This window comes from Mus caroli, unplaced genomic scaffold (genome assembly GCF_978045245.1).
Source record: "Mus caroli unplaced genomic scaffold, Mus_caroli_1 scaffold_6, whole genome shotgun sequence".
Lineage (NCBI taxonomy): Eukaryota > Metazoa > Chordata > Mammalia > Rodentia > Muridae > Mus > Mus caroli.
In genome coordinates, this window is record NW_028227261.1 from 66,742,473 (window position 1) to 66,768,503 (window position 26,031).

The following is a 26,031-nucleotide window of genomic DNA, read 5'->3' on the forward strand; positions in this document are numbered from 1 at the left end:
AGGAGTGCACAATGGGGCTTCCTGCATCAGGGAGGGGGAGACAAGGACAGTGACACTGAAAGATGGGGTCTGGGACAGCAGGGAGGTACTGAGAGTCTATCAGAAAGAAATCTGTATGTGCACACATATGTACATATATAAAATTAATGGTATGTAAAACATATATACAGGGCATCATATAATATATACATATCTCTGTAATTCCACTTTCAGTTTCAGTTTAGCACACTGGTCCCCATATAATATATTTGTCAGTCATGAATTCTTATGGAATATTGAATTCAGTGATTAATATTCAGGGCCCAATGTGTCTAATGGTATAGATGTTCAGTTACTTGAAACAGGCAGAATGGCTTGCAGTGACTCAACTCTCTGTGCTTTTTTCATTTATTCTTTCTTCTCTTCTGAGGTGTTGGTTTGATGGTTGATATCTCCAATTCAGTTCTATTTCTCTTCTCTACTTTCCTAGAAAGAAAACCCTGATGTTGGTTTGTGGCACTGAACAAAAAATATGATGTCATTGGAAATGAAACTGAAAAAATGAACTGATGTATCATCTAAAGGACAAAGTAGTAGGAAAAATGATAGGTACTAAGACAATGAGGACAAGATCTATGGGCATTAATAATATAATGTTATGAAAGTGTCTATGCTTTCAGGTGATCTTCAGTGTCAATGCAATCCATATAAAACTTTCAGTAATATTTTTCTCAGAAGTATCATATTTAAAATCTATGTCGAGCCATCAATATAACAATGAACAATGAAGTGCTGTGTTTCTGCTGTCACAATACCTGACTTGAAAATAGAATTTACATTATAGAGAGGGTTCCTGCAGAGGCCAATGGTTACAACAGAAACCTCTAGCAGTCCATTCCAATGAACAGAGAGACTCTCAACTGGTCACTAGGCAGAAAATAAAGGGCTGATTTCCTTGCCTCAGGGATCTTTTGAGAGGGAGTAGAAGAATTGGAAGAGCCAGAGGCAGTGGATGACTGCAGCAAAGATGTGTTCTTAAACACAACAGAATAGTTACTCATGTGGGTTGAGAATGGAAATGACTGAATGAAAAAGACCAAGCCAGACAAAATATCAGCTTGGAAAATAGAGGCAATTCGACCTCCAGTAGAGGAACAATGTCCACTGATGGCTGCTAGGAAGGACAGATTCTGGTTTCCTCAAGGTTGAGGCCACCCAGAGAGATCAATTACCCATGTTCCAGAGATGGTGCTGTATCATGCACAACGAGTAGTTCAAAGAAGATAGAGATAGGTAGGAAGAGGAGGAGGAGGAAGAGGAAGAGAAGGAAGAGGGGTAACAGACAGAGAAGTAGAAAATGTGAAGAGGAAGGGTCCAGGAAATTGTGAAGGATTAATGGTGTTTTGGAGGTTTAATTCTAGAGTCATTTCAGGTTCTTCGTGAGATTTATGCCCAGGTCTGGTATTATTACTGGTATTATTAATTGGTTATTACAAGTGGAGCTAATTCCCAGTTTCTTCTTGTCCTGCTTTTCTGTGCTATATAGGCAGGCTACTCCTTTTTCTTGACCTGTTTTGCATTGCTATACATGATCTTCCTCATACTTAGAACCCTAAACAATTAAACTCATTAGCAGTAAGGGTAGATGATCCATATACAACATCAAGGAAATAAAATGCTAAATGAATCCAGGGAATATTTGGTCGAAGTGAACCAAGTAATATAATAGGAGCAAGATTTTCTGGTTTTCTACTGGACAGCATGCTGTCTATACATTCCGAGGAACACTACATGCAGAGAAGAAGGTGTATATATTTAGTGTTTGTCTCAGTACTGTGCAGTGTATGTGTCTACCCTCTCTGGTGTTTGGAAACTGTTCATTTGTACAATATTTATGCTGTATGCTCTAATGTTAAACATATTTGATAATGTTAAAGAGATACCAAATTAACAAATCCCAAATGACTTAAAATGCAAATTTATTTGAATACAAAATAAGTTAATTGCACATGATAATTTGCTAAATTAAATATATAAGACTGAAGAATTAACATAAATACCTTAAATTATATTAATAGCAGAATAAATAAATAGATAAATAAATAAATAAATAAATAAATAAATAAATACTAATGGGTGCAGATACAAAAATGGCTATACATGCTGAAAATAATTGCTCAATATTGCTGTAGCATCTAGGTAGGTTGAGTGTATTCATACTGAAGGTAATGAGAGTCTTAAAGGGGGAGCTTATAAAGTGAGATGCAGTGTTTTAGTCCAGGGGAGGTCTCTCCACACTTTGTCTCAGGACTCACTCCTCCTCATTCAGTCTTGCCAGCAACTTGGCTGAGGAAGACAGGGCTCTCCAGACTTCTGCTCTGACCACTTCCCAGGCACAGGGGCTGTGTTTCTTCTCTCTCAGGTACACAGTGATCCTGTGGAAGTATTTCCTCACAGCCAGCAGGGAGTCTTCCTGGGTTAGGGGAGGTTCCTGCATCCCAACTTGCTGCATCAAACAGCCTTGCAGCTCATTGAGCTGCTGGTGGAGGTCATTGCAGAATGAGTCTAGGAGGGTTGCATTCCAAGCAGCAGATGAATCCTTTGATGTGAAGATGTTCAGGATCTGCTGGGTCAGCTCACTCAGGACAGGGATGGCTTGAGCCTCCTGGATCTGCTGGGCATCCACCTTCTCCTGTGGGATTCCAAAGTCCTTTCTGTCCTTAAGACAGGACAGAGGAGAGAGTCTCCTCATTTGTGCCAGAAAGGTCAAGGCTCTTTTGTTCCTGAGGTTATGACTCTGAAGGAGATCACATCCTAGAGAGCAGGTAGACCAGTAGCTCAACACCATCAGGACCATCAGGAGAGCACAGAGCCTAGCCATGGTGAATGTTGCCAATGCTTCTGATCTTCTGGGCTGTTTGTTCCTGATCCTTCCCCTCTAGGTTCTCTGAAGACCATCTTGGGGGGATGTGTCTTAAATAGGGCAAGCACTAGTTTTTACTTTCTGAATGCCCTTCCATCACTTTCCACTTGTCTTTTCACTTTCTTTAACTCATTCTCCACTTGTGTTTGAGGGCATTTTTCTAACCCATTGAGATTTTCATTATTGCTTCCTCTTTCACTGCTCCATACCCAAAGCTGGTTTTGAGAGTTTTTCTTCCTAATTTGAATTTGTATTAACTGTTCCAGCACCAATAAACTGTCTTTGTTTGTAATTTACATATTTATTGTAAATCAAAAATTCTTGTAATATATTCTGTAAACCTTAACTATATTGAATTGACAATTATTGTTTTGTTTGTATTGTTTACAAAGTATGTAAATAATAATGCAAGGTATCGTTTCAAGTGTCTTTCAATTAATATACATTGAAGGAAAGGTATACTTTAAAATATTTAAAATCCACTGGGCCATGGTGGTGCACCACTTTAATCCCAGCACTCAGGAGGCAGAAGCAGGCAGAATGCTGAGTTTGAGGTCAGCCGGGTATACAAACTGTGTTCAAGTACAGCCAGGACTATACAGAGAAACCCTGTCTCAATAAAACCAAAAAAAAAAAAAAATTGTCCTAAAATTGGGTTCTTTGAGTTGCCTTCATTAAGTGTAATATAAATTTATATAAAATTTATTTTAATAATAAATGTATGTTAGCTATTTATCTGATGATTTTAGGACCATCAGGAGGATGCAGGGTCCAGAAACGCTCACTGTCAAACTTGATGAGCTGAGTGTGCATCCTGGAACCCACGGATGCAGTAGAGAACCAGTGCATGCACAGGAGCCCTCATCACAACATTCACAGCACTACAGGCTGTGCATATGCACACTCTGTCTATGTCTCTCTCTGTGTCTCTCTCTGTCTCTCTGTGTGTCTCTCTCTATCTCTGTCTCTGTCTTTCTCTGTCTCTCTATCTCTGTCTCTGTGTTTCTCTCTCTGTCTCTCTTTCTGTCTCTCTCTCTCTCTCTTTCTGTCTCTCTCTCTCTCTGTCTCCTTCTCTCTGTCTCTCTGTTTCTCTCTTCCTAAACATATATATATATACATATATGTATATGTATTTGTGTATATGTATATATGTATATGTGTGTATGTATATGTACAGTGAAATACACACACAGGTACATGTGTATCCCTGGTGTTAGAGTAGCTTAAGGATGTGGTCCAACCAATTCAGAAAATGTCTGCCTATGACCATAAGTTCAAAGAATCCAGTAATAGTTCACTAGGTTGGATTTCTTAGCTGGCATTCACTATGTGCCAGATTCCAATACCATTAGGCTCTAGTGCCAGTGAAGGAATGGATTGCTGGCAAGGGGAAAGCACACAGGCAATCAGAAAAAGCATCTTTCCTTCATGGACTTACATAGGCTTCCAGCAGAAGGCCTGGCTCATAGCACAGGTGAGTCTTCACACCTCAAAGATCCGAATTAAAGCTGTGTCTTCCCATTCTAGAGATCCTGATTAGAGTGGATTTTCCCACTTCAAGTTGAGCAAAACTAGGTCACAGATGTGCCCCTATCTTTTGGGCTTTCATTTAATCCCACATTTAGTCAAGTTGACATCCAAGAACAGCCATCACAAGCTCACTCCCAGTCAGGCTACAGCAATGGTGAGCCCTTGCTTATGTGAGAGATCCAGTAACAGAAAGTGAATTAAAAACCTGACATTGATTGACATCTGGCACCACTGTATGCACATGCAAATGTGAATATGCAGCATATGTGTACAATAGGGATTTTACAATCTAAGACATGTAATAACTATATGTTGCAGTTAACTAAAATTAACTATTTATTTTCCATAAAGTGAGTACAAGTTCTATAGCAATACTGAAAATAAAAGAACTGGTACAGGTGTCATGAGCCTTGAACTCACAATGTATTACAGACCTACAATAATAAAAAGAGCATAGGTTTGGAATATAAACACATGCTTGATCTATGGAATACAATAGAAGATCCAGCCATAATTCTTTACACTTACTGAGATTTCATTTTGAAGAAAGAGTAGAAAGGTTCACACAGGAAATAGGAGATCGTCTTCAATGAATGGTGCTGAAGTGTTTAGATGGTTTTCTCTAACAGAATAAAAGTGGATTCATAATCATTCTGTAAAATACTGAACTGCCTAGCATCAAGGACTTGGATGTATGACTTAATACACGTAATCTGATACAGGAGAAAGTGGTGAGTAGGCTTCACCACCTCAGCAATGCAAAGATTCTCAGCTGTGCTGGCCTGTGCATGTGCATGTGTGTATGGAAGACTGAGATGGGTGTCAGGTATGCTCTATTGCTCTCTTCCTAATGCCTTACTCACAGTGCCTCACACTAGCCTTGAACCTCACTGATTTAGTTAGGATGTTGGCCAGATCATTGGGTGGACCTCCTCCCTTAGTTTCTCTGTCCTGCTTTATATCAGTGGGTACTGATCACTGCAGCTCAGCAATAGCAGACACAGAAACCTGGATATGGCCATGTTCACTCTCACTCCTGAATCTTGACAAACTTGGCAGTCTCCAGCATACACAGTGTTACTGTACACAGATGTGTCTTCATGCTGTGTGATGCTCATCGATTCTAAGGTCCTCTTTATATAAACTGAGTGTGCATTGAATCAAGTCTGCTTATGGGTGCAGGGATGATATAGTCCAGTAGTTTCTCACCTACTGCATTCTCCAGTCTCAGTCCTTCAATTTCTCTGTGTTTATTCCTACAGTTTATTTATTAAAGATGAGGTATTAAATTAATAAAGACGAGGTGAAACTCAATACAACATCACATATTTTCTGAGCAGGTTTATATGTGGAGCTATTTCATAACATTTTTATGATATAAACATGAGCGTGATGAAAGTTACACTAAAATAACAAACAAATAACAATACAGGTAAACATGACTGAAACAGGTTTAGAAGTCACAGCAACAGTCATTTATCCAATAATTACAATCCCCAACACAGTCTGCTTCAATCACCAGATCTGCAGCTCACCTTGATATCACTTGATTTTCTGCAAATACACGGATCACCAATATATGTCCCTATCACATATAATCTTTTAAAATATTTCTCTGCTCCCACTGAAGAATCAGACATGACAACACTCATATGAGCATGCTCATCACCCAAAGAGACAGAAACATCTATCTCATGACCACAGAGTCAGGGGAAAAAAACTCAAGGATGAATTGTTTTAATTGATAGGTTAGTCTTAAGAGGAGTTGATGAAGTGCTAGCACATCCTTGGTAGTCCTACATGCAGATACACATTTCATTCATCTGTTCCAGTGTCCTTCAAAACTCAAAAACTCTGAGGGTCAAGAGCCCCTGATATGTTGAGCCATGTGTCTGTAAATTACGGAACTCCCCCCAATAGACATATGAACTAAGCTATTCTGCTTCAATTTAGAGTGACCATGGCCTAGTCACAGATTCCATTGCACTATGTGCATGTGACATTTTGGAGTAGGTTACCTGAAGTACTGAGGTCACAGATCAAAAGAAATCATAAATCAGTACATTTGTCAAACCCACAGTTGCTGGCCTCAGCAGGCAAAGCAGGCAAAGCATTTCTCTTCTATGGGTTCACATGCAATCTTACAGAATTCCTCGCTCAGAGTTGGTTGTCTCAGTTTCACAGAGCATTACCTACTGATCAAAAGGATGTGATTTTGGCTGTGAATCCCTGCTAGAGGGATTGCACACAGGCACCTCCTTCTCGAGATCACTTCGGTTATAGGAGGATAGAGGGAAAGGACACAAAAGACCTTGTTATGTGTACTTATCTGTCCATTGTCCAGAAGATATGACCCGGGGAACAGAGAGGATTTCCCATCTGAAAATGAGTTTGAAGGGAATGGACTCTTCCTGAAGTCAGCTTATCTGGGGGAAAGTGTGTTTTAGTGTGGAGGAAAGTGCCAGGAAATAGAATTCATGAGGAACTTTCCTGTTTGTTCTTTGCAGGCCTGGCCAGTAGGTGGCTCTCTTCGTCTCTAAATTTTTCTCATGATTGAAGATTTGGTTTCCTTTTCCTTTCTTTATTTTCTTTTTTTTACTTTCTTCTTTTTCCCCCCACTCCTTCCCCCTCCCTCCCTCCCTCCCTCCCTCCCTCCCTCCTTCCCTCCCTCCTTCCCTCCCTCCCTCCTTCCCTCCCTCCTTCCCTTCCTCCCTCCCTCCCTCTTTCTTCTTTCCTTCAACTTCTTTTTCTTTTCTGACTTTCTCTTTTCTTTCCTTGTTTTTCTTTTCATTTGATGAAATAATCAGCACTAGGTCATTAGAAGAATATTTTCTAAAGTCTAAAATTAAGAGGAAATTCTCATATATGAAAGTTTCATTGAAGCCTTGAACTCGTTCATTCTGGTTTCCACAGTGGTCATGTGTTTTCAGGTTAAAAAAAAAAACCCTCCAGTCAGGAAACAAGATGAAACAGACAGCAGTTGTACAGTAAGCAGAGCTGGGTAATGCAGAGAGAATGAGGAGTGCACAATGGGGCTTCCTGCATCAGGGAGGGGGAGACAAGGACAGTGACACTGAAAGATGGGGTCTGGGACAGCAGGGAGGTACTGAGAGTCTATCAGAAAGAAATCTGTATGTGCACACATATGTACATATATAAAATTAATGGTATGTAAAACATATATACAGGGCATCATATAATATATACATATCTCTGTAATTCCACTTTCAGTTTCAGTTTAGCACACTGGTCCCCATATAATATATTTGTCAGTCATGAATTCTTATGGAATATTGAATTCAGTGATTAATATTCAGGGCCCAATGTGTCTAATGGTATAGGTGTTCAGTTACTTGAAACAGGCAGAATGGCTTGCAGTGACTCAACTCTCTGTGCTTTTTTCATTTATTCTTTCTTCTCTTCTGAGGTGTTGGTTTGATGGTTGACATCTCCAATTCAGTTCTATTTCTCTTCTCTACTTTCCTAGAAAGAAAACCCTGATGTTGGTTTGTGGCACTGAACAAAAAAATATGATGTCATTGGAAATGAAACTGAAAAAATGAACTGATGTATCATCTAAAGGACAAAGTAGTAGGAAAAATGTTAGGTACTAAGACAATGAGGACAAGATCTATGGGCATTAATAATATAATGTTATGAAAGTGTCTATGCTTTCAGGTGATCTTCAGTGTCAATGCAATCCATATAAAACTTTCAGTAATATTTTTCTCAGAAGTATCATATTTAAAATCTATGTCGAGCCATCAATATAACAATGAACAATGAAGTGCTGTGTTTCTGCTGTCACAATACCTGATTTGAAAATAGAATTTACATTATAGAGAGGGTTCCTGCAGAGGCCAATGGTTACAACAGAAACCTCTAGCAGTCCATTCCAATGAACAGAGAGACTCTCAACTGGTCACTAGGCAGAAAATAAAGGGCTGATTTCCTTGCCTCAGGGATCTTTTGAGAGGGAGTAGAAGAATTGGAAGAGCCAGAGGCAGTGGATGACTGCAGCAAAGATGTGTTCTTAAACACAACAGAATAGTTACTCATGTGGGTTGAGAATGGAAATGACTGAATGAAAAAGACCAAGCCAGACAAAATATCAGCTTGGAAAATAGAGGCAATTCGACCTCCAGTAGAGGAACAATGTCCACTGATGGCTGCTGGGAAGGACAGATTCTGGTTTCCTCAAGGTTGAGGCCACCCAGAGAGATCAATTACCCATGTTCCAGAGATGGTGCTGTATCATGCACAACCAGTAGTTCAAAGAAGATAGAGATAGGTAGGAAGAGGAGGAGGAGGAAGAGGAAGAGAAGGAAGAGGGGTAACAGACAGAGAAGTAGAAAATGTGAAGAGGAAGGGTCCAGGAAATTGTGAAGGATTAATGGTGTTTCAGAGGTTTAATTCTAGAGTCATTTCAGGTTCTTCGTGAGATTTATGCACAGGTCTGGTATTATTACTGGTGTTATTAATTGGTTATTACAAGTGGAGCTAATTCCCAGTTTCTTCTTGTCCTGCTTTTCTGTGCTATATAGGCAGGCTACTCCTTTTTCTTGACCTGTTTTGCATTGCTATACATGATCTTCCTCATACTTAGAACCCTAAACAATTAAACTCATTAGCAGTAAGGGTAGATGATCCATATACAACATCAAGGAAATCAAATGCTAAATGAATCCAGGGAATATTTGGTCAAAGTGAACCAAGGAATATAATAGGAGCAAGATTTTCTGGTTTTCTACTGGACAGCATGCTGTCTATACATTCCGAGGAACACTACATGCAGAGAAGAAGGTGTATATATTTAGTGTTTGTCTCAGTACTGTGCAGTGTATGTGTCTACCCTCTCTGGTGTTTGGAAACTGTTCATTTGTACAATATTTATGCTGTATGCTCTAATGTTAAACATATTTGATAATGTTAAAGAGATACCAAATTAACAAATCCCAAATGACTTAAAATGCAAATTTATTTGAATACAAAATAAGTTAATTGCACATGATAATTTGCTAAATTAAATATATAAGACTGAAGAATTAACATAAATACCTTAAATTATATTAATAGCAGAATAAATAAATAGATAAATAAATAAATAAATACTAATGGGTGCAGATACAAAAATGGTTATACATGCTGAAAATAATTGCTCAATATTGCTGTAGCATCTAGGTAGGTTGAGTGTATTCATACTGAAGGTAATGAGAGTCTTAAAGGGGGAGCTTATAAAGTGAGATGCAGTGTTTTAGTCCAGGAGAGGTCTCTCCACACTTTGTCTCAGGACTCACTCCTCCTCATTCAGTCTTGCCAGCAACTTGGCTGAGGAAGACAGGGCTCTCCAGACTTCTGCTCTGACCACTTCCCAGGCACAGGGGCTGTGTTTCTTCTCTCTCAGGTACACAGTGATCCTGTGGAAGTATTTCCTCACAGCCAGCAGGGAGTCTTCCTGGGTTAGGGGAGGTTCCTGCATCCCAACTTGCTGCATCAAACAGCCTTGCAGCTCATTGAGCTGCTGGTGGAGGTCATTGCAGAATGAGTCTAGGAGGGTTGCATTCCAAGCAGCAGATGAATCCTTTGATGTGAAGATGTTCAGGATCTGCTGGGTCAGCTCACTCAGGACAGGGATGGCTTGAGCCTCCTGGATCTGCTGGGCATCCACCTTCTCCTGTGGGATTCCAAAGTCCTTTCTGTCCTTAAGACAGGACAGAGGAGAGAGTCTCCTCATTTGTGCCAGAAAGGTCAAGGCTCTTTTGTTCCTGAGGTTATGACTCTGAAGGAGATCACATTCTAGAGAGCAGGTAGACCAGTAGCTCAACCCCATCAGGAACATCAGGAGAGCACAGAGCCTAGCCATGGTGAATGTTGTCAATGCTTCTGGTCTTCTGGGCTGTTTGTTCCTGATCCTTCCCCTCTAGGTTCTCTGAAGACCATCTTGGGTGGATGTGTCTTAAATAGGGCAAGCACTAGTTTTTACTTTCTGAATGCCCTTCCATCACTTTCCACTTGTCTTTTCACTTTCTTTAACTCATTCTCCACTTGTGTTTGGGCATTTTTCTAACCCATTGAGATTTTCATTATTGCTTCCTCTTTCACTGCTCCATACCCAAAGCTGGTTTTGAGAGTTTTTCTTCCTAATTTGAATTTGTATTAACTGTTCCAGCACCAATAAACTGTCTTTGTTTGTAATTTACATATTTATTGTAAATCAAAATTTCTTGTAATATATTCTGTAAACCTTAACTATATTGAATTGACAATTATTGTTTTGTTTGTATTGTTTACAAAGTATGTAAATAATAATGCAAGGTATCGTTTCAAGAGTCTTTCAATTAATATACATTGAAGGAAAGGTATACTTTAAAATATTTAAAATCCACTGGGCCGTGGTGGTGCACCACTTTAATCCCAGCACTCAGGAGGCAGAAGCAGGCAGAATGCTGAGTTTGAGGTCAGCCGGGTATACAAACTGTGTTCAAGTACAGCCAGGACTATACAGAGAAACCCTGTCTCAATAAAACCAAAAAAAAAAAAAAAAAATTGTCCTAAAATTGGGTTCTTTGAGTTGCCTTCATTAAGTGTAATATAAATTTATATAAAATTTATTTTAATAATAAATGTATGTTAGCTATTTATCTGATGATTTTAGGACCATCAGAAGGATGCAGGGTCCAGAAACACTCACTGTCAAACTTGATGAGCTGAGTGTGCATCCTGGAACCCACGGATGCAGTAGAGAACCAGTGCATGCACAGGAGCCCTCATCACAACATTCACAGCACTGCAGGCTGTGCATATGCACACTCTGTCTATGTCTCTCTCTGTGTCTCTCTCTGTCTCTCTGTGTGTCTCTCTCTATCTCTGTCTCTGTCTCTCTCTGTCTCTCTCTTTGTCTCTGTGTTTCTCTCTCTGTCTCTCTCTTTCTGTCTCTCTCTCTGTCTCCTTCTCTCTGTCTGTCTCTCTGTCTGTCTCTCTGATCCAGCCATCATTCTTTACACTTACTGAGATTTCATTTTGAAGAAAGAATAGAAAAGTTCACACAGGAAATAGGAGATCGTCTTCAATGAATGGTGCTGAAGTGTTTAGATGGTTTTCTCTAACAGAATAAAAGTGGATTCATAATCATTCTGTAAAATACTGAACTGCCTAGCATCAAGGACTTGGATGTATGACTTAATACACGTAATCTGATACAGGAGAAAGTGGTGAGTAGGCTTCACCACCTCAGCAATGCAAAGACTCTCAGCTGTGCTGGCCTGTGCATGTGCATGTGTGTATGGAAGACTGAGATGGGTGTCAGGTATGCTCTATTGCTCTCTTTCTAATGCCTTCCTCACAGTGCCTCACACTGGCCTTGAACCTCACTGATTTAGTTAGGATGTTGGCCAGATCATTGGGTGGACCTCCTCCCTTAGTTTCTCTGTCCTGCTTTATATCAGTGGGTACTGATCACTGCAGCTCAGCAATAGCAGACACAGAAACCTGGATATGGCCATGTTCACTCTCACTCCTGAATCTTGACAAACTTGGCAGTCTCCAGCATACACAGTGTTACTGTACACAGATGTGTCTTCATGCTGTGTGATGCTCATCGATTCTAAGGTCCTTTTTATATAAACTGAGTGTGCATTGAATCAAGTCTGCTTATGGGTGCAGGGATGATATAGTCCAGTAGTTTCTCACCTACTGCATTCTCCAGTCTCAGTCCTTCAATTTCTCTGTGTTTATTCCTACAGTTTATTTATTAAAGATGAGGTATTAAATTAATAAAGACGAGGTGAAACTCAATACAACATCACATATTTTCTGAGCAGGTTTATTTTTTTTGTCAATATTTTTTTTGATTTTTAATATTTTTATTACATATTTTCCTCAATTACATTTCCAATGCTATCCCAAAAGTCCCCCATAGCGCCCCCCACTTCCCTACCCACCCATTCCCATTCTTTTGGCCCTGGCATTCCCCTATAATGGGGCATATAAAGTTTGCAAGTCCAATGGGCCTCTCTGAGCAGGTTTATATGTGGAGCTATTTCATAACATTTTTATGATATAAACATGAGCGTGATGAAAGTTACACTAAAATAACAAACAAATAACAATACAGGTAGTCATGACTGAAACAGGTTTAGAAGTCACAGCAACAGTCATTTATCCAATAATTACAATCCCAACACAGTCTGCTTCAATCACCAGATCTGCAGCTCACCTTGATATCACTTGATTTTCTGCAAATACACGGATCACCAATATATGTCCCTATCACGTATAATCTTTTAAACTGTATCTCTGCTCCCACTGAAGAATCAGACATGACAACACTCATATAAGCATGCTCATCACCCAAAGAGACAGAAACATCTATCTCCTGACCACAGAGTCAGGGGAAAAACTCAAGGAGGAATTGCTGTAATTGACAGATCAGTCTTAAGAGGAGTTGATGAAGTGCTAGCATATCCTTGGTAGTCCTACATACAGATACACATTTCATTCATCTGTTCCAGTGTCCTTCAAAACTCAAAAACTCTGAGGGTCAAGAGCCCCTGATATGTTGAGCCATGTGTCTGTAAATCACAGACTTTGACCCAATAGACATATGAACTAAGTATTCTGCTTCAATATAGAGTGACCATGGCCTGGTCACAAATTCACATTGCACTATGTGCATGTGCCATTGTGGAGTAGGTTACCTGGACTACTGAGGTCACAGATCAAAGACACTCACAAATCAGTGCATTGACTGAACTCACCCTGCTGGCCTCAGGAGGCAGAGCTGCATGTGAAGAATTTCTTTGATGGGTTCACATGCCATCTTACAGTATGCCTACCCTTTGGTTGGTTGTCTCAGTTTCACAGTGCATTGTCTACTGATCATAAGGGTGTGAGTTTGTCTGTGAATCCCTACTAGGTGGACTGCACACAGACCCCTCCTTCTCAAGATCACTTTGTTTATAGGAGGCTAGAGGGAAAGGACACAAAAGGCCTTGTTATGTGTACTTATCTGTGCATTGTTCAAAAGACACGGCCTGGGGAATGGAGAAGATTTCCCTTCCGAAGATGAATTTGAAGGGAATGGACTCTTCCTGAAGTCGTTCATCTGGGGAAAAGTGTGTTTTAGTGTTGAGGAAACTCTGCCAGGAAACAATTCCTTAAAGAACTTGACAGAGTTGCATTAGGTTTGTTCTTTGCAGGCCAGGCCAGTAGGTGGAGCACTTCTCTAAAACTGTCTCATAATTGAATATTCAGTTTCCTTTACCTTTCTCTCTTTTCTTCCTTTCTTCCTTTTTCCTTTTTTTAAAATTATTTTTATTACATATTTTCCTCAATTACATTTCCAATGCTATCCCAAAAGTCCCCCATACCCCCCCCACTTCCCTACCCACCCATTCCCATTCTTTTGGCCCTGGCATTCTTCTATATTGGGGCATATAAAGTTTGCAAGTCCAATGGGCCTCTCTTTCCAGTGATGGCCGACTAGGCCATCTTTTGATACATATGCAGCTAGAGACAAGAGCTCCGGGGTACTGGTTAGTTCATCATGTTGTTCCAACTATAGGGTTGCAGATCCCTTTAGCTCCTTGGGTACTTTCTCTAGCTCCTCCATTGGGGGCACTGTGATCCATCCAATAGTTGACTGTGAGTATCCACTTCTGTGTTTGCTAGGCCCCGGCATAGTCTCACAAGAGACAGCTATATCTGGGTCCTTTCAGCAAAATCTTGCTAGTGTATGCAATGGTGTCAGCGTTTGGAAGCTGATTATGGGATGGTTCCCTGGATATGGCAGTCTCTAGATGGTCCATCCTTTCATCACAGCTCCAAACTTTGTCTCTGTAACTCCTTCTATGGGTGTTTTGTTCCCAATTCTAAGAAGGGGCACAATGTCCACACTTTGGTCTTCATTCTTCTTGAGTTTCATGCGTTTAGCAAATTGTATCTTATATCTTGGGTATCCTAAGTTTTGGGCTAATATCCACTTATCAGTGAATACATATTGTGTGAGTTCCTTTGTGATTGTGTTACCTCACTCAAGATGATGCCCTCCACCCTTCCTCTTTCTTCCTTTGTTCCTTCTTTTCTTTTTCTATCTTTGTCTTTTTAGTTTTTCTTCTTTTTCATTGAAACAGAAAGCACTAGGTGTCTAGCAGATCATTGTCTAAGGTCTAAAATTAAGACGAAATTCTTATACATGAGAGTTTCATTCAAACTTTGAACTCCTTCATTCTAGTTTCCACAGTGGTAATGTGTTTTCAGAAAAAAACTTCATTCAGGAATCAAGATGAAATAGAGAGCAGCTGTATGGTGAGCAGAGCTGGGTATTGCGATAATGAGGAGCACACACTGGGGCTTCCTGCATCAGGGTAAGGGAGACAAGGACAGTGACATTGAATGATGGGATCTGGGACAGCAGGGAGATACTGGGTGTCTATCAGAGAGAAAGCTGTGTGTGCACACATATGTACATATACATACATATATAAAATTAATGGTATATGCATCATATATATAAGACATATATGATATATACATATATCTGTAATTCCATTTTAGTTTCAGTCTAACACATTGAAGCCCATATAATATATTTGTCAGCCATAAATTCTTATTGAATATTGAATTCAGTGATTAGTCTTTCATGCCCAATGTGTCTAATGGCATAGATGTTCAGTTACTTGTGACAGACAGCAAGGGTTCTCAGTCCCTCAACTATCTGTACTTTCCCATTAACACTTTCTTCTTTCCTGAGGTGTTGGTTTCATGTTTGATGTCTCCAATTCTGTTCTCTACACTCGTAGAAAGAAAACCTTGATGCTGGTTTGTGGCACTGAGTCAAAAATATGATGTCGATGGAAATGAAAGCTGAAACAGGAACTGATGTGTCATCTAAAGGACAAAGTAGTAGCAAAAATGTTAGGTACTAAGATGATAAGGACAAGCTTTATGGCCATTAATAAGATAATGTTATGAAAGTGACTATACTTTCTGGTGATCAATGTAATCCACATAACACTTTCAGTAAAATTAATCTCAGAAGTGTCATTTTAAAAATACATTTGGAGCCATGAATATAACAAAGAATGAAAGCAGTGCTGTGTTCATACTGTCACAATACCTGATTTGAAATTAGAGCTTACATTATAGAGAGGGTTCCCGCACAGGCCAACACTTACCACAGATCCCTATCGCAGTCCAAGCTAGTGAACAGAGAGACTCACAACTGGTCACTGACAGAAAATAAAGGGATGATTTCTTGGCCTCTAGGATCATTGAAGAAGAGGGAGTAGAAGAATTGGAAGAGCAAGAGGCAGTGTGGATGACTGCAGCAAAGCTATGTTCTTAGACACAAGAGGGTAGTTATTCATGTGAACTGAGAGTGGCTATGACTGAATGAACAAGACCAAGACAGACAAAACATCAGCTTGGAAAATAGAGGCAATTCCACCTCCAGTTGAGGAACTATGTCAACTGATGAGTGTTGGGAGAACAAGATTCAGGTATCCTCAGGAAGGGGCTCAGAGAGCAGCTACCCATGCTCCACAAGCTGGTGGTGTACCCTGCTCAAAGAAGATGAAGCAAAAGTAGCAGGATAAGAATGATGGTGAGGAGGAGAAGCAGGAAGAGGAGGAAGAGGAGGAGGAGGAGAGTGAAGAACAGTAACAGACCAAGAAGTAGAAAATGGGATGAAGCAAGGTCCAGGAAACAGAGAAGGAAGAGTGGTGTTTCAAAGGGTAATTTTAGAGTCATTTCACTTTTCTGGTGGGAATTATTCCCAGGACTGGTTTATGAGGCTATTATGAGTGGTGTTTATTCCCAGTTTCTTCTTCTTTTGCTTTTCTCTGCTTTATCGGCAGGCTACTCATTTTTCTTGATCTCTTCTCTGTTACTTTACATGATCTCATTCATATTTAGAACCCAAAACAATTAAGCTCATTAATGATGAAAGTAGATGATTGGTATGACATCCGGGAAATTAGATGCTGAATTGATCCAGGGAATATTTGGTCAAAGTGGAATAAGGAATATGACAGGAACAAGATTCTCTTTCTCTCTACTGCACAGAATGCTGTCTATACATCCAGAAGAATACTGCATACTGGAAAGAAAATATAAAAATATGTAAGGATTGTCTAAATACTGTGCAGTGTATGTGTCTATCTTCTCTGATATTTGGAAACTGTTCATTTGTACAATATTTATAGTGTAGGCTTTAATGTTAAAAATATTTGATAATGTTACAGATAGCAAATTAACTAATTCAAAGTGTCTTCTAAAGCAAATTTATTTGAATATAAAATAAGTTTAACAGAAATGATAATTTGTATTATGAAAAAAATATGAGATTGAAAGATTTAATATAAATACCTTAAATTATATTAATAGCATAAATAAATAAATAAATAAATAAATAAATAAATAACAAATAGGTGCGGATACAGGCATGGATTTACATACTGAAAGTAACTGCTCAACATTGTGAAACAATAGGCAGGTTGATTGTATTCATACTGAAGGTAATGAGAGTTTTAAAAGGAGAGCTTATAAAGTGAGATGCAGTGTTCTAGTCCAGGGGAGGTCTCTCCACACTTTGTCTCAGGACTCAAGCCTTCTCTTCACTCAGTCTTGCCAGCAAGTTAACTGAGGAAGACAGGGCTCTCCAGACTTCTGCTCTGACCACTTCCCAGGCACAGAGGCTGTGTTTCTTCTCTCTCAGGTACACAGTGATCCTGTGGAAGTATGTCCTCACAGCCAGCAGGGAGTCTTCCTGGGCCAGGGGAAGTTCCTGCACCCCCACCTCCTGCATCAGACAGCCTTGCAGGTCATTGAGCTGCTGATGGACATCATTGCAGAATGAGTCTAGGAGGGTTGCATTCCAAGCAGCAGATGAAGCCTTTGATGTGAAGAGGTTCAAGATCTGCTGAGAAAGATCTCGCAGCACAGGGATGGCTTGAGCCTTCTGGATCTGCTGGTTATCCACCTTCTCCAAGGGGAATCCAAAGTCCTTCCTGTCCTTCAGGCAGGAAAGAGGGGGGATCCTCCTCATCTGTGCCAGAACCTTCAAGGCCCTCTTGTTCCTGAGGTTATAAGTGTGAGGCAGGTCACATCCTAGAGAACAGGTTGACCAGTGGCTCATCACTATCAGGATCATGAGGAAAGCACAGAGCCTAGCCATTGTGGGTCTTGCAGATGCTGATGGCTCTCTGAGCTGTGTGTTTGAGTCTTCTCCTCCAGGTTCTCTGATAAGCCTGCTGTGTGCATCTATCTTAAATAGAGACAAACACAAGTTTCTCCTTTCTAAATACCCTCCCCTTGCTTCCCAATTCTCTTTTCGCTTTCTTTACTTCACTCTCTACTTGTGTCTGGGCTTTTTTCCACCCTCAGGCATGTGGGTTCCATCATTGCTTTCTCTTTCACTGCTGCCCTCAGAAAGCTACTCTACAGGGTTTCTCTTTAAATTAGACTTGAATGGTCGTTAACCACTACTCCACAGATATACATTCTCTGTGAGAAATTTACACATCTATTGCAAACACAAAATTTCCTCTATGATTGTATTTAAGTTACTGTAATTCATTTTACAATTATTTTATTTTATTTATACCATTTACATAAATATTTGTGTCAAAAAGTAAAGTATAATGGAAAATGTTTCTAAGGTAGAAGTATTGTTGTGGCCTGGACGTGGTGCTGCACAGTTTAATCTCAGAAGAGGCAGTTGGGTGTCTGAGTTCAAGGCAAGCCTAGTCTACAGAGCAAGTTCCAGGACTATGAGGACCTCACAGAAAACCCTGTGTCTACAAAAATCATACTGATGTAATAATACATACTGATGTAATTATTCAAAATTTTCAATTTTTAGAGGCTAAAAATTAAGTTATTTTCTTCATATTACCTTCACTAACTCCAATATTAATTTTCATAAAAGATTAGTTATGCCATCACTGTATATTAGCTATTTATCCTATAATTTTCATGGTATCCTGAGGGCTATGTATGCAAAAATCAAACACGCTGTATTTGATTTCTGGAACACAGGGATGCAGTAGACAACCAAGGCCTGTATGGTGGCCTCTGGCCGCCATATCCATAACTAGGCAAGCTTGTGCCTGCCTACACACGTTCTGTGTGCCACTCTGTCTCAGCATGTGTCTGCCTCTCGTTCTCTCGTTCTCTCATTCTCTCTCTCTCACACACACACACATACACACACACAAATCACACATTTACACACACTCACTCATCATGAATATGCATACACACAGACACACTCTTATATAAAGATGCACAGAAATATACAAACACATTCACACAATACACACATAGCCACAACCCACACACACATACTCACAGAGATAAGCATTCTCATCCACAAATGCACACACATACTCACACTCATAAAGAGACACACAAATAGACATTCTCACATGTATATGCATACACATACTCACACAGAGACATAGACACGAATATGCACACATGTACAAACATACACATACATCCGTACATATACTCACAGACTCACACATACATACATTCCCATAATACTTATACACATAAAAACTCCCCATTCATTCACACATATTCTCTCATATAAGACAGTTTTCAAGATATGAACACACACTAGACAAATATTTAAACACACATAGACACATGTATAGATTTCACCATAAACATATGCCATCATTCAAACAAACACTCACACAGACACATACACACATGCAAAAATTCCCACACATTCTCACAAACTCTCACAAACCTTTGCATACACACAGTCACATTCTACTATAACACAACACACACAGAAACTTATGTACATGTTCATGTACAGACATACATATGTATACACTTATACAAACTCACATGCATACATACTCAAATGTATACAAACACACACATATACAGGCACACATGCAGTTAAACATAAACGGAGTGACAATCAGACACATGTACACACATGCATATATATATATATATATATACACAGATAAACACATGCACACACACACACACATTCACACAGACAGAGAGACATTCACACACACACACACACACACAAGAGTAATAAGATATTTAAAATCTCAAAACTTACATTTTCATTTATTTTGTCTCATAACCTTAGACCATTAACACCATGGATTTCTGAATCCGTTGCATAGTTGGAAGACTGTGTGTCTCAAGAGTTTACTCATTTCATAGTCTGCAAGATGCAGACAGGGAAAGTTTGTCCTTAGGATGAACCCCCCTAACCGTCCTCCAGCAAAACCTCACTACCTAATAGTCTGCTCATCTGAAATAATCAATGGGTTTTCATTGATAAAGTTTGTTCCTGGAGGATACATTGAATGCTCCAGTGCCCTGTGAGTAGTGCTTCCCTGAGTACCAACCTCCAACATGTGGAACCCCAGTGACGTTTTGCATCCAAGCCAAAACATACAGATAAGTATCTGAACTTTGTATTTATTTTTTAAGTATAGAATAGAGTTTATTTAAGGCATGGGGAGGGGAGTTAAGAGGGGAGCAGAGGCAGAGAAAGGCAGAGAGAAGGAGAGAGTAGAGGCCGGCCATGACCATGAGGAGAGAGGGGGTAAGGGAATGGGGAGAGAGGGGGAGCGAGGGGGCAAGACGCAAGAGGCAAGGGAGAGAAGCAGGAGTAAGACTGAACTTTGTATTTCAAATGCTTGACATCTCACACTCTATGCCATGAGTACTATTAAAGCCACACAAATCAACATGCAATGTTTATAATTATGCTCAGGATACTGTAGTATCAGTCAGAACTATACACACTGTTCTTATCAAATCCCAGTAGAAGCAGTTCTAGCTTCTCTGCACCGCCTCACAGCAGAAAGGGATCTGCACAGTCATTTCTTTGTACTGCAGATTTCAAAGTCTTTGCACTCATGTTGAAAGATAGAAATAGATTGAGTTTATTTAGTGGCAACAATACGTGTTCTATGTATGGTTTTATATATTTAAAAAGCCCTTCTCTGTAGGAGAATATTAGAGTTACTATTTTCTTTTTTTTTCCATTTTTTTTATTGGGGCCTGGCAAACACAGAAGTGGATGCTCACAGTCAGCTATTGGATGGATCACAGGGCCCCCAATGGAGGAGCTAGGGAAAGTACTCAAGGAGCTGAAGGGATCTGCAATCCTATAGGTTGAACAACAATATGAACTAACCAATACCCCACCCCCACCCCTGAGCTCGTGTCTCTAGCTGCATATGAATCAGAAGATGGCCTTGTCGGCCATCAGTGGAAAGAGAGGCCCATTGGTCGTGCAAACTTTATAGAGTTACTATTTTCATTGTGGAAAAAAATTGTATCTAACTGGAATAATTTGCTTTTGTGTTGTTGATAGAAAATTTTAGTTTTTTCTACTTTCAGAGCACACACGGTGTCAGACACTTGGTGACTATGTTTCCTCATCTTTCTATGTCTGCTAACCTTGGAAATTATTTCCTTGGCTTTGCAGAGCTTTCTCAGTGCCCTTCCATCTACTGGGTCTCCATAGCCTTCTAATGCCTCTGACTTGGAATCTTAAATCAGAAAGTCTGCTTTTCTGTCATTCCTGTGGATCCACATAGATGTCTGAAGTGTAATTATCAACTGATTAGGAAGATGAAAGAAATGCAGGAATGTTCATAGGGCTAGTATAGAGAGAACAGGATCCTTTAGCTTGTATCTCTGTCTGAAAGTCCATTACTCCTTCCTTGAGAGAATATAGCATTCACACTTACACAAACACACACCAGGCAGTGACTGAGCAGAACCTTCACAGCACAGGGTCTCCTCAGGATGGAAAACCAGATGGTGCTTTTCCTCTTTACTCTCACAGGTGACTCATTACAGACGAAGTGGTTTCTCTGACATCTTTCTCTCTCTAAGAAACAAACTCCTGTTGGTCACATGGCCGTGCTTCACTGATCCCTCAAAGTCAGGATCAATGAGAACACTCCCTTTCTGCCCACAACTTCTGTAGTGTGGTCTGCAGTGTCCTTCAACAACTAACTGACCCTCAGTACTGGTTCTTCCTTAGGGTGGATGTGTGTAGGGAGATGACCAGGGCCTACCTGGACTTTTGGGGTTTGAGCTGAGGTGAAACACAGAGTTGAGCAAAGGCTGTAGACCAAATGATCCATGGCCTTATAATCTTACTTTTTATGCTTTGTTAAGCTTTGGTTTCTTTTTCTTTAACTCTCTGGGATTTATTGAATGCTGTATCTTTATTATACAAATCTCTGTGCTTTATGAAATTCTGTATCTGAATTTTTAACTCTCAGTGCTTTATTAAACTTGGCGATTTACCTCATTATTACTGTTCTGTGCTTAAATAAGGACTGAAAACTCTCTATTAACTGTTACTGCTTTGTGTGTCAATAAGCGCTAAAACTTAACTATTTATGCTTAAATAAGCCCTGGGGAAACTTAACTGTCTTTCTCTTATTATTTGTGCTTAAATAAGTGCTGACATCTGATGGTTAACACATGCTGCTTAGCAGCAGGGAATTAAGTAAAAGGATTTATTGCTTAGAGCTCCTTTCTTTGTCAAGTAAGCCAGGAGCCTCTCACAGGCAAGGCAGGAGACTGAGAGCTAGTTACTCTTTTTGAACCAGAGAGAAAAAGGAAAGAAAAGAAGTCACTCATATATCACACACATCACACAAATACTTGCGCGCACGCACAGAGAGAGAGAGAGAGAGAGAGAGAGAGAGAGAGAGAGAGAGAGAGAGGGAGAGGGAGAGGGAGAGGGAGAGGGAGAGGGAGAGGGAGAGGGAGAGGGAGAGGGAGAGGGAGAGGGAGAGGGAGAGGGAGAGGGAGAGGGAGAGGGAGAGGGAGAGGGAGAGGGAGAGGGAGAGGGAGAGGGAGAGGGAGAGGGAGAGGGAGAGGGAGAGGGAGAGGGAGAGGGAGAGGGAGAGGGAGAGGGAGAGGGAGAGGGAGAGGGAGAGGGAGAGAGAGGAGGAGGAGGAGGAAGAGGAGGAGGAAGAGGAGAAATTAGCTGCTCTACTTTTTTATTGCTTTCAGCTTCTTATAGCTTTTTGACAAAAAGTTCTCTATGTAAGAAAGAACTACCTCATAGGTCAAGTGTTATAAAAATGAGGGTGTTACAGAAAGGAATCAGTAACAAGTCCAAAACCGAGTTGCATACTGTAAGCTCGTTATAAGTTCAAAGCAACAGTTTTTACATAGCCTTGCCTTACCATAGTACACACCTGTGGCTTCAGCCTTGGACCTGAATTTTTTCCTTGAACACAAATTTGTCCCAAGCCTATTTCTCTTTTTACTATAATTATGAAAGCTCATTGTATTTTTGTAAAAGATTTATTTATTTTACTTATATGAGTACACTGTAGCAGTCTCCTGACACACCAGAAGAGGACATCAGATCCCATTACAGATGGTTGTGAAGCACCATGTGGTTGCTGGGAATTGAACTCAGGACCTCTGGAAGAGCAGTCAGTGCTCTTAGCCGCTGAGCCATCTTATTACGCAACATTTGCTTACTCTTTTTAGGAGTATGCTCATTCTATTCTTGACTCTAGCCTTATTACATCTTTCTAGCAAAACAACTTTTAAAACATTCTTCTTCAAACTATTTGAATTAAATCAGGAATTCTGTAAAAATCATCAGTTTATCTAGGCAATATTAATTCATAAAAGTTCATCTTTGTATTGTTCTGCACAAAATTTACCAAATAGGAAGGGTTGATGCCCAGGAATTGTTAGACAATGTAATAGTGATAGGACAGACATATCAAAAGCAAGAAGCAATACAGGGATGAAGTCTTTCAGGGCCTTGCCTCTCAGAGCTTACCCATCATAAAGCATGGAAAAAAACCAGTGGGCCATCTCCAGGAAAGTCACCCACTTATCCTTCAAAAATCCTGATAGAGTCTGATCCCAGGATGGTGCTTCTTCTGGAACTCTATGTGACTTATTCAGTAGCTATCAAATTTAATAGCACTCTGCTATACAGAGAATCTCATCCTCAGCCCTCCATCTTGTTCCAATCTCCACGAGAGTGCAGTTACAAGCATGGCTTCAGAACTCAGCCTGGAAGTCACTTCCCCTTGGTTTAAGCTTCATAAATAATACAGAACTACTGCTTTTAGCTGTAGAGTTCATGTGAAGGACTTGTGTTTTCAATTGAACACACATTTAGTTCCCAACAGTACATGAGAATAGAATAATAGTTACCCAAGTGAGGGAGGTAAGAGGCTTGTAAGTCTGGGGATGAGTTAATCAAAAGAGACCAAGTCACAATTTGACAGAAGAAAGATATTGTGCCTTCTTTCTTCACACTGTTCTGGGTGCATATGCAGAAGATAACTGTGTACTGGGAAAATGTAAAGATTTTACCATCAATGAATGAGAAGTTTGAGATGTGTACATCTACTCATGTATACACTAAGCATTAACACATTCATCCCCAATACTTTTCTCATCCCCAATACTTTTCACCCTGGCCTTGTATCTAATTTTTATACTGCAAAGTATTAGTATAAAACATTGATAATATTGAAAAGATGTAATGAATGAAAAAGTCAAAGCAGATTTGTTTAGGAATAATTTATAGAACATAGAAAACTCACTGGGTATATATGTGTTTGTTACACTGAAGAAAATATGAATATGCATCAAATTAAAATAGAAAATAAGTTATATTAAATATATAAATAAATAAATCTGAATGGAGGGAGAACAAATGCCTTTACAGATTTACAGAGCATTGCTAATTACTGCAGAAGCATCTAGGCAACTTGCTTCAATTAATGCGAAAATGTATGATATTTTTGAGATGGTAGATTCTGGGCAGAGAGGTGCAGTGTCCTAATCCTGGAGATCCTCTCTACTTTGTCTACTTTGTCACTCCTTCTCCTCATCCAATCTTCCCAGCAACTTGGCTGAGGAAGACAGGGCTCTCCAGACTTCTGCTCTGACCACCTCCCAGGCACAGGGGCTGTGTTTCTTTTCTCTCAGGTACACAGTGATCCTGTGGAAGTATTTCCTCACAGCCAGCAGGGAGTCTTCCTGGGTCAGGGGAAGTTCCTACACCCCCACCTCCTGTATCAGACAGCCTTGCAGCTCATTGAGCTGCTGGTGGAGGTCATTGCATAATGAGTCTAGGAGGGATCCATCCCAAACAGCAGATGAGTCCTTTGATGTTTTGGACCTGCTGGGTCAGCTCATGCAGAACACAGAGGGCTTGAGCCTTCTGGATCTGTTGGGCATCCACCTTCTCCTGGGGGAATCCAAAGTCCTTTCTGTCCTTCAGGCAGGAGAGAGGGGAGAGTCTCCTCATTTTTACAGGAGTGTCAAGGTTCTCTTGTTCCTGAGGTTATGAGTCTGAGGAAGGTCACATCCTAGACAACAGGTTGGCCAGTAGCTCATCACCACCAGGACCATTAGGAAATCACAGAGCCTAGCCATGGTGAATGTTGCCAATGCTGCTGGTCTTCTGGGCTGTTTGGTCCTGATCCTTCTCCTCTAGCTTCTCTGAAGACCATCCTGGGTGAATGTTTCTTAAATAGGAGAAAAACACTAGTTTCTATTTTTTGAATGTCTTCCCCTCTCATTACAATTCTTTTTATGCTTTCTTTAACTCATTTTCGTTTTGTGTCTGGGCATTTTTTTATCAATCATTTTCGTTTTCATTATTGTGTCAACTTTCTCTGCTCTTCTCAACAAAGCCACTGAAAAGTTCTCCACGGACTGAATTTTCATTAAATTTCACTGTGTGTGTGTGTGTGTGTGTGTGTGTGTGTGTGTGTGTGTGTGTGTGTGCGTGTGTGCGTGCGCGTGTGCGTGTGTATCATGTATGTAACATCTAATCTAATATAAAGAATGAAAAGAATTTCACCCAAAATATGTTCTTAATGGCTGTTGAATGACTCAGTCATCAGTATTCTTACAGCACACACATGAGTACCTGATTGGTTTCCCAGCACTCATGTGAATTCCGGTAGAGAATTACATATAACTAATCCTGAAGCTTGGGAAGGGAAACAGACGGAACCCTAGAAATCAATGCCATCCCATCTAAGTAGGAGTTGGAGTTTCTTCCATGTGACCAAAGACAGTTGGAAGCCTTTGAAATCAGAGAGCAGGCAGAAGAAATATTTCAAAACTTTTCTCCATCATTTTTCTTCCTTTTTATAGGGAAAGTTTCATCTGTGTGTTTTCTCTGTGGCTTCAAAGAACAAGGTTCAAATACTGAATTTGAAATCAGATTTTACTTTTTCCAATAAACCTCAGCTATACTGAATATAAAGAGAAAGTCTCATTTCCAGTGAAAATAATCAGTATGGTAGAAAGTCAAAGTGCATATGAAAATATACACCCAGTATCCAAATTGGCTTCATATCTAAGTATTACACTTTTGGGAACAACTATTTAACCTGTCCCCTCTGTCTTCCTTGCTTCTTTGAAATTGGAAATGATGCTCTCATGGTTCGATGAGTTTCCTTTACTGTGTAGACGCTGGGCAGAGCTGTCATGGCACAGAGACTCTTCAGAACACAGAAGTAGACTATGTTTTGTTGTTACTGCTATTCCCATTGGTGACTTGTTACAGTTGAAGGCGCTTTGCTGATCAT

The 26,031-nt window shown here is 40.1% G+C and overlaps 3 protein-coding genes and 1 pseudogene across 3 annotated transcripts; all 4 read right to left on the reverse strand.

The window, feature by feature from the left end:
• Positions 1–2,290: 2,290 nt before the first annotated feature.
• LOC147004256 (interferon alpha-12-like) lies at positions 2,291–2,860 on the reverse strand. Its single transcript, XM_085838428.1, has one exon. The coding sequence runs from the start codon at positions 2,858–2,860 to the stop codon at positions 2,291–2,293; it is 570 nt and encodes a 189-aa protein (XP_085694554.1).
• Positions 2,861–9,725: 6,865 nt separating this feature from the next.
• On the reverse strand, positions 9,726–10,295 carry LOC147004257 (interferon alpha-12-like). Its single transcript, XM_085838429.1, has one exon. The coding sequence runs from the start codon at positions 10,293–10,295 to the stop codon at positions 9,726–9,728; it is 570 nt and encodes a 189-aa protein (XP_085694555.1).
• A 6,738-nt stretch (positions 10,296–17,033) lies between these two features.
• LOC110292605 (interferon alpha-11) lies at positions 17,034–17,606 on the reverse strand. Its single transcript, XM_021160030.2, has one exon. It carries the CDS (start codon positions 17,604–17,606, stop codon positions 17,034–17,036), a length of 573 nt encoding a protein of 190 aa, XP_021015689.1.
• A 6,695-nt stretch (positions 17,607–24,301) lies between these two features.
• On the reverse strand, positions 24,302–24,865 carry LOC110292606 (interferon alpha-7-like; annotated as a pseudogene).
• Between the last annotated feature and the right edge of the window lie 1,166 nt (positions 24,866–26,031).

Excerpts from the sequence above, each read along its gene's own strand:
- LOC147004256 (XM_085838428.1), bottom strand. The coding sequence starts at position 2,860 with ATGGCTAGGCTCTGTGCTCTCCTGATGGTCCTGATGGTGTTGAGCTAC.
- LOC147004257 (XM_085838429.1), bottom strand. The coding sequence starts at position 10,295 with ATGGCTAGGCTCTGTGCTCTCCTGATGTTCCTGATGGGGTTGAGCTAC.
- LOC110292605 (XM_021160030.2), bottom strand. The coding sequence starts at position 17,606 with ATGGCTAGGCTCTGTGCTTTCCTCATGATCCTGATAGTGATGAGCCAC.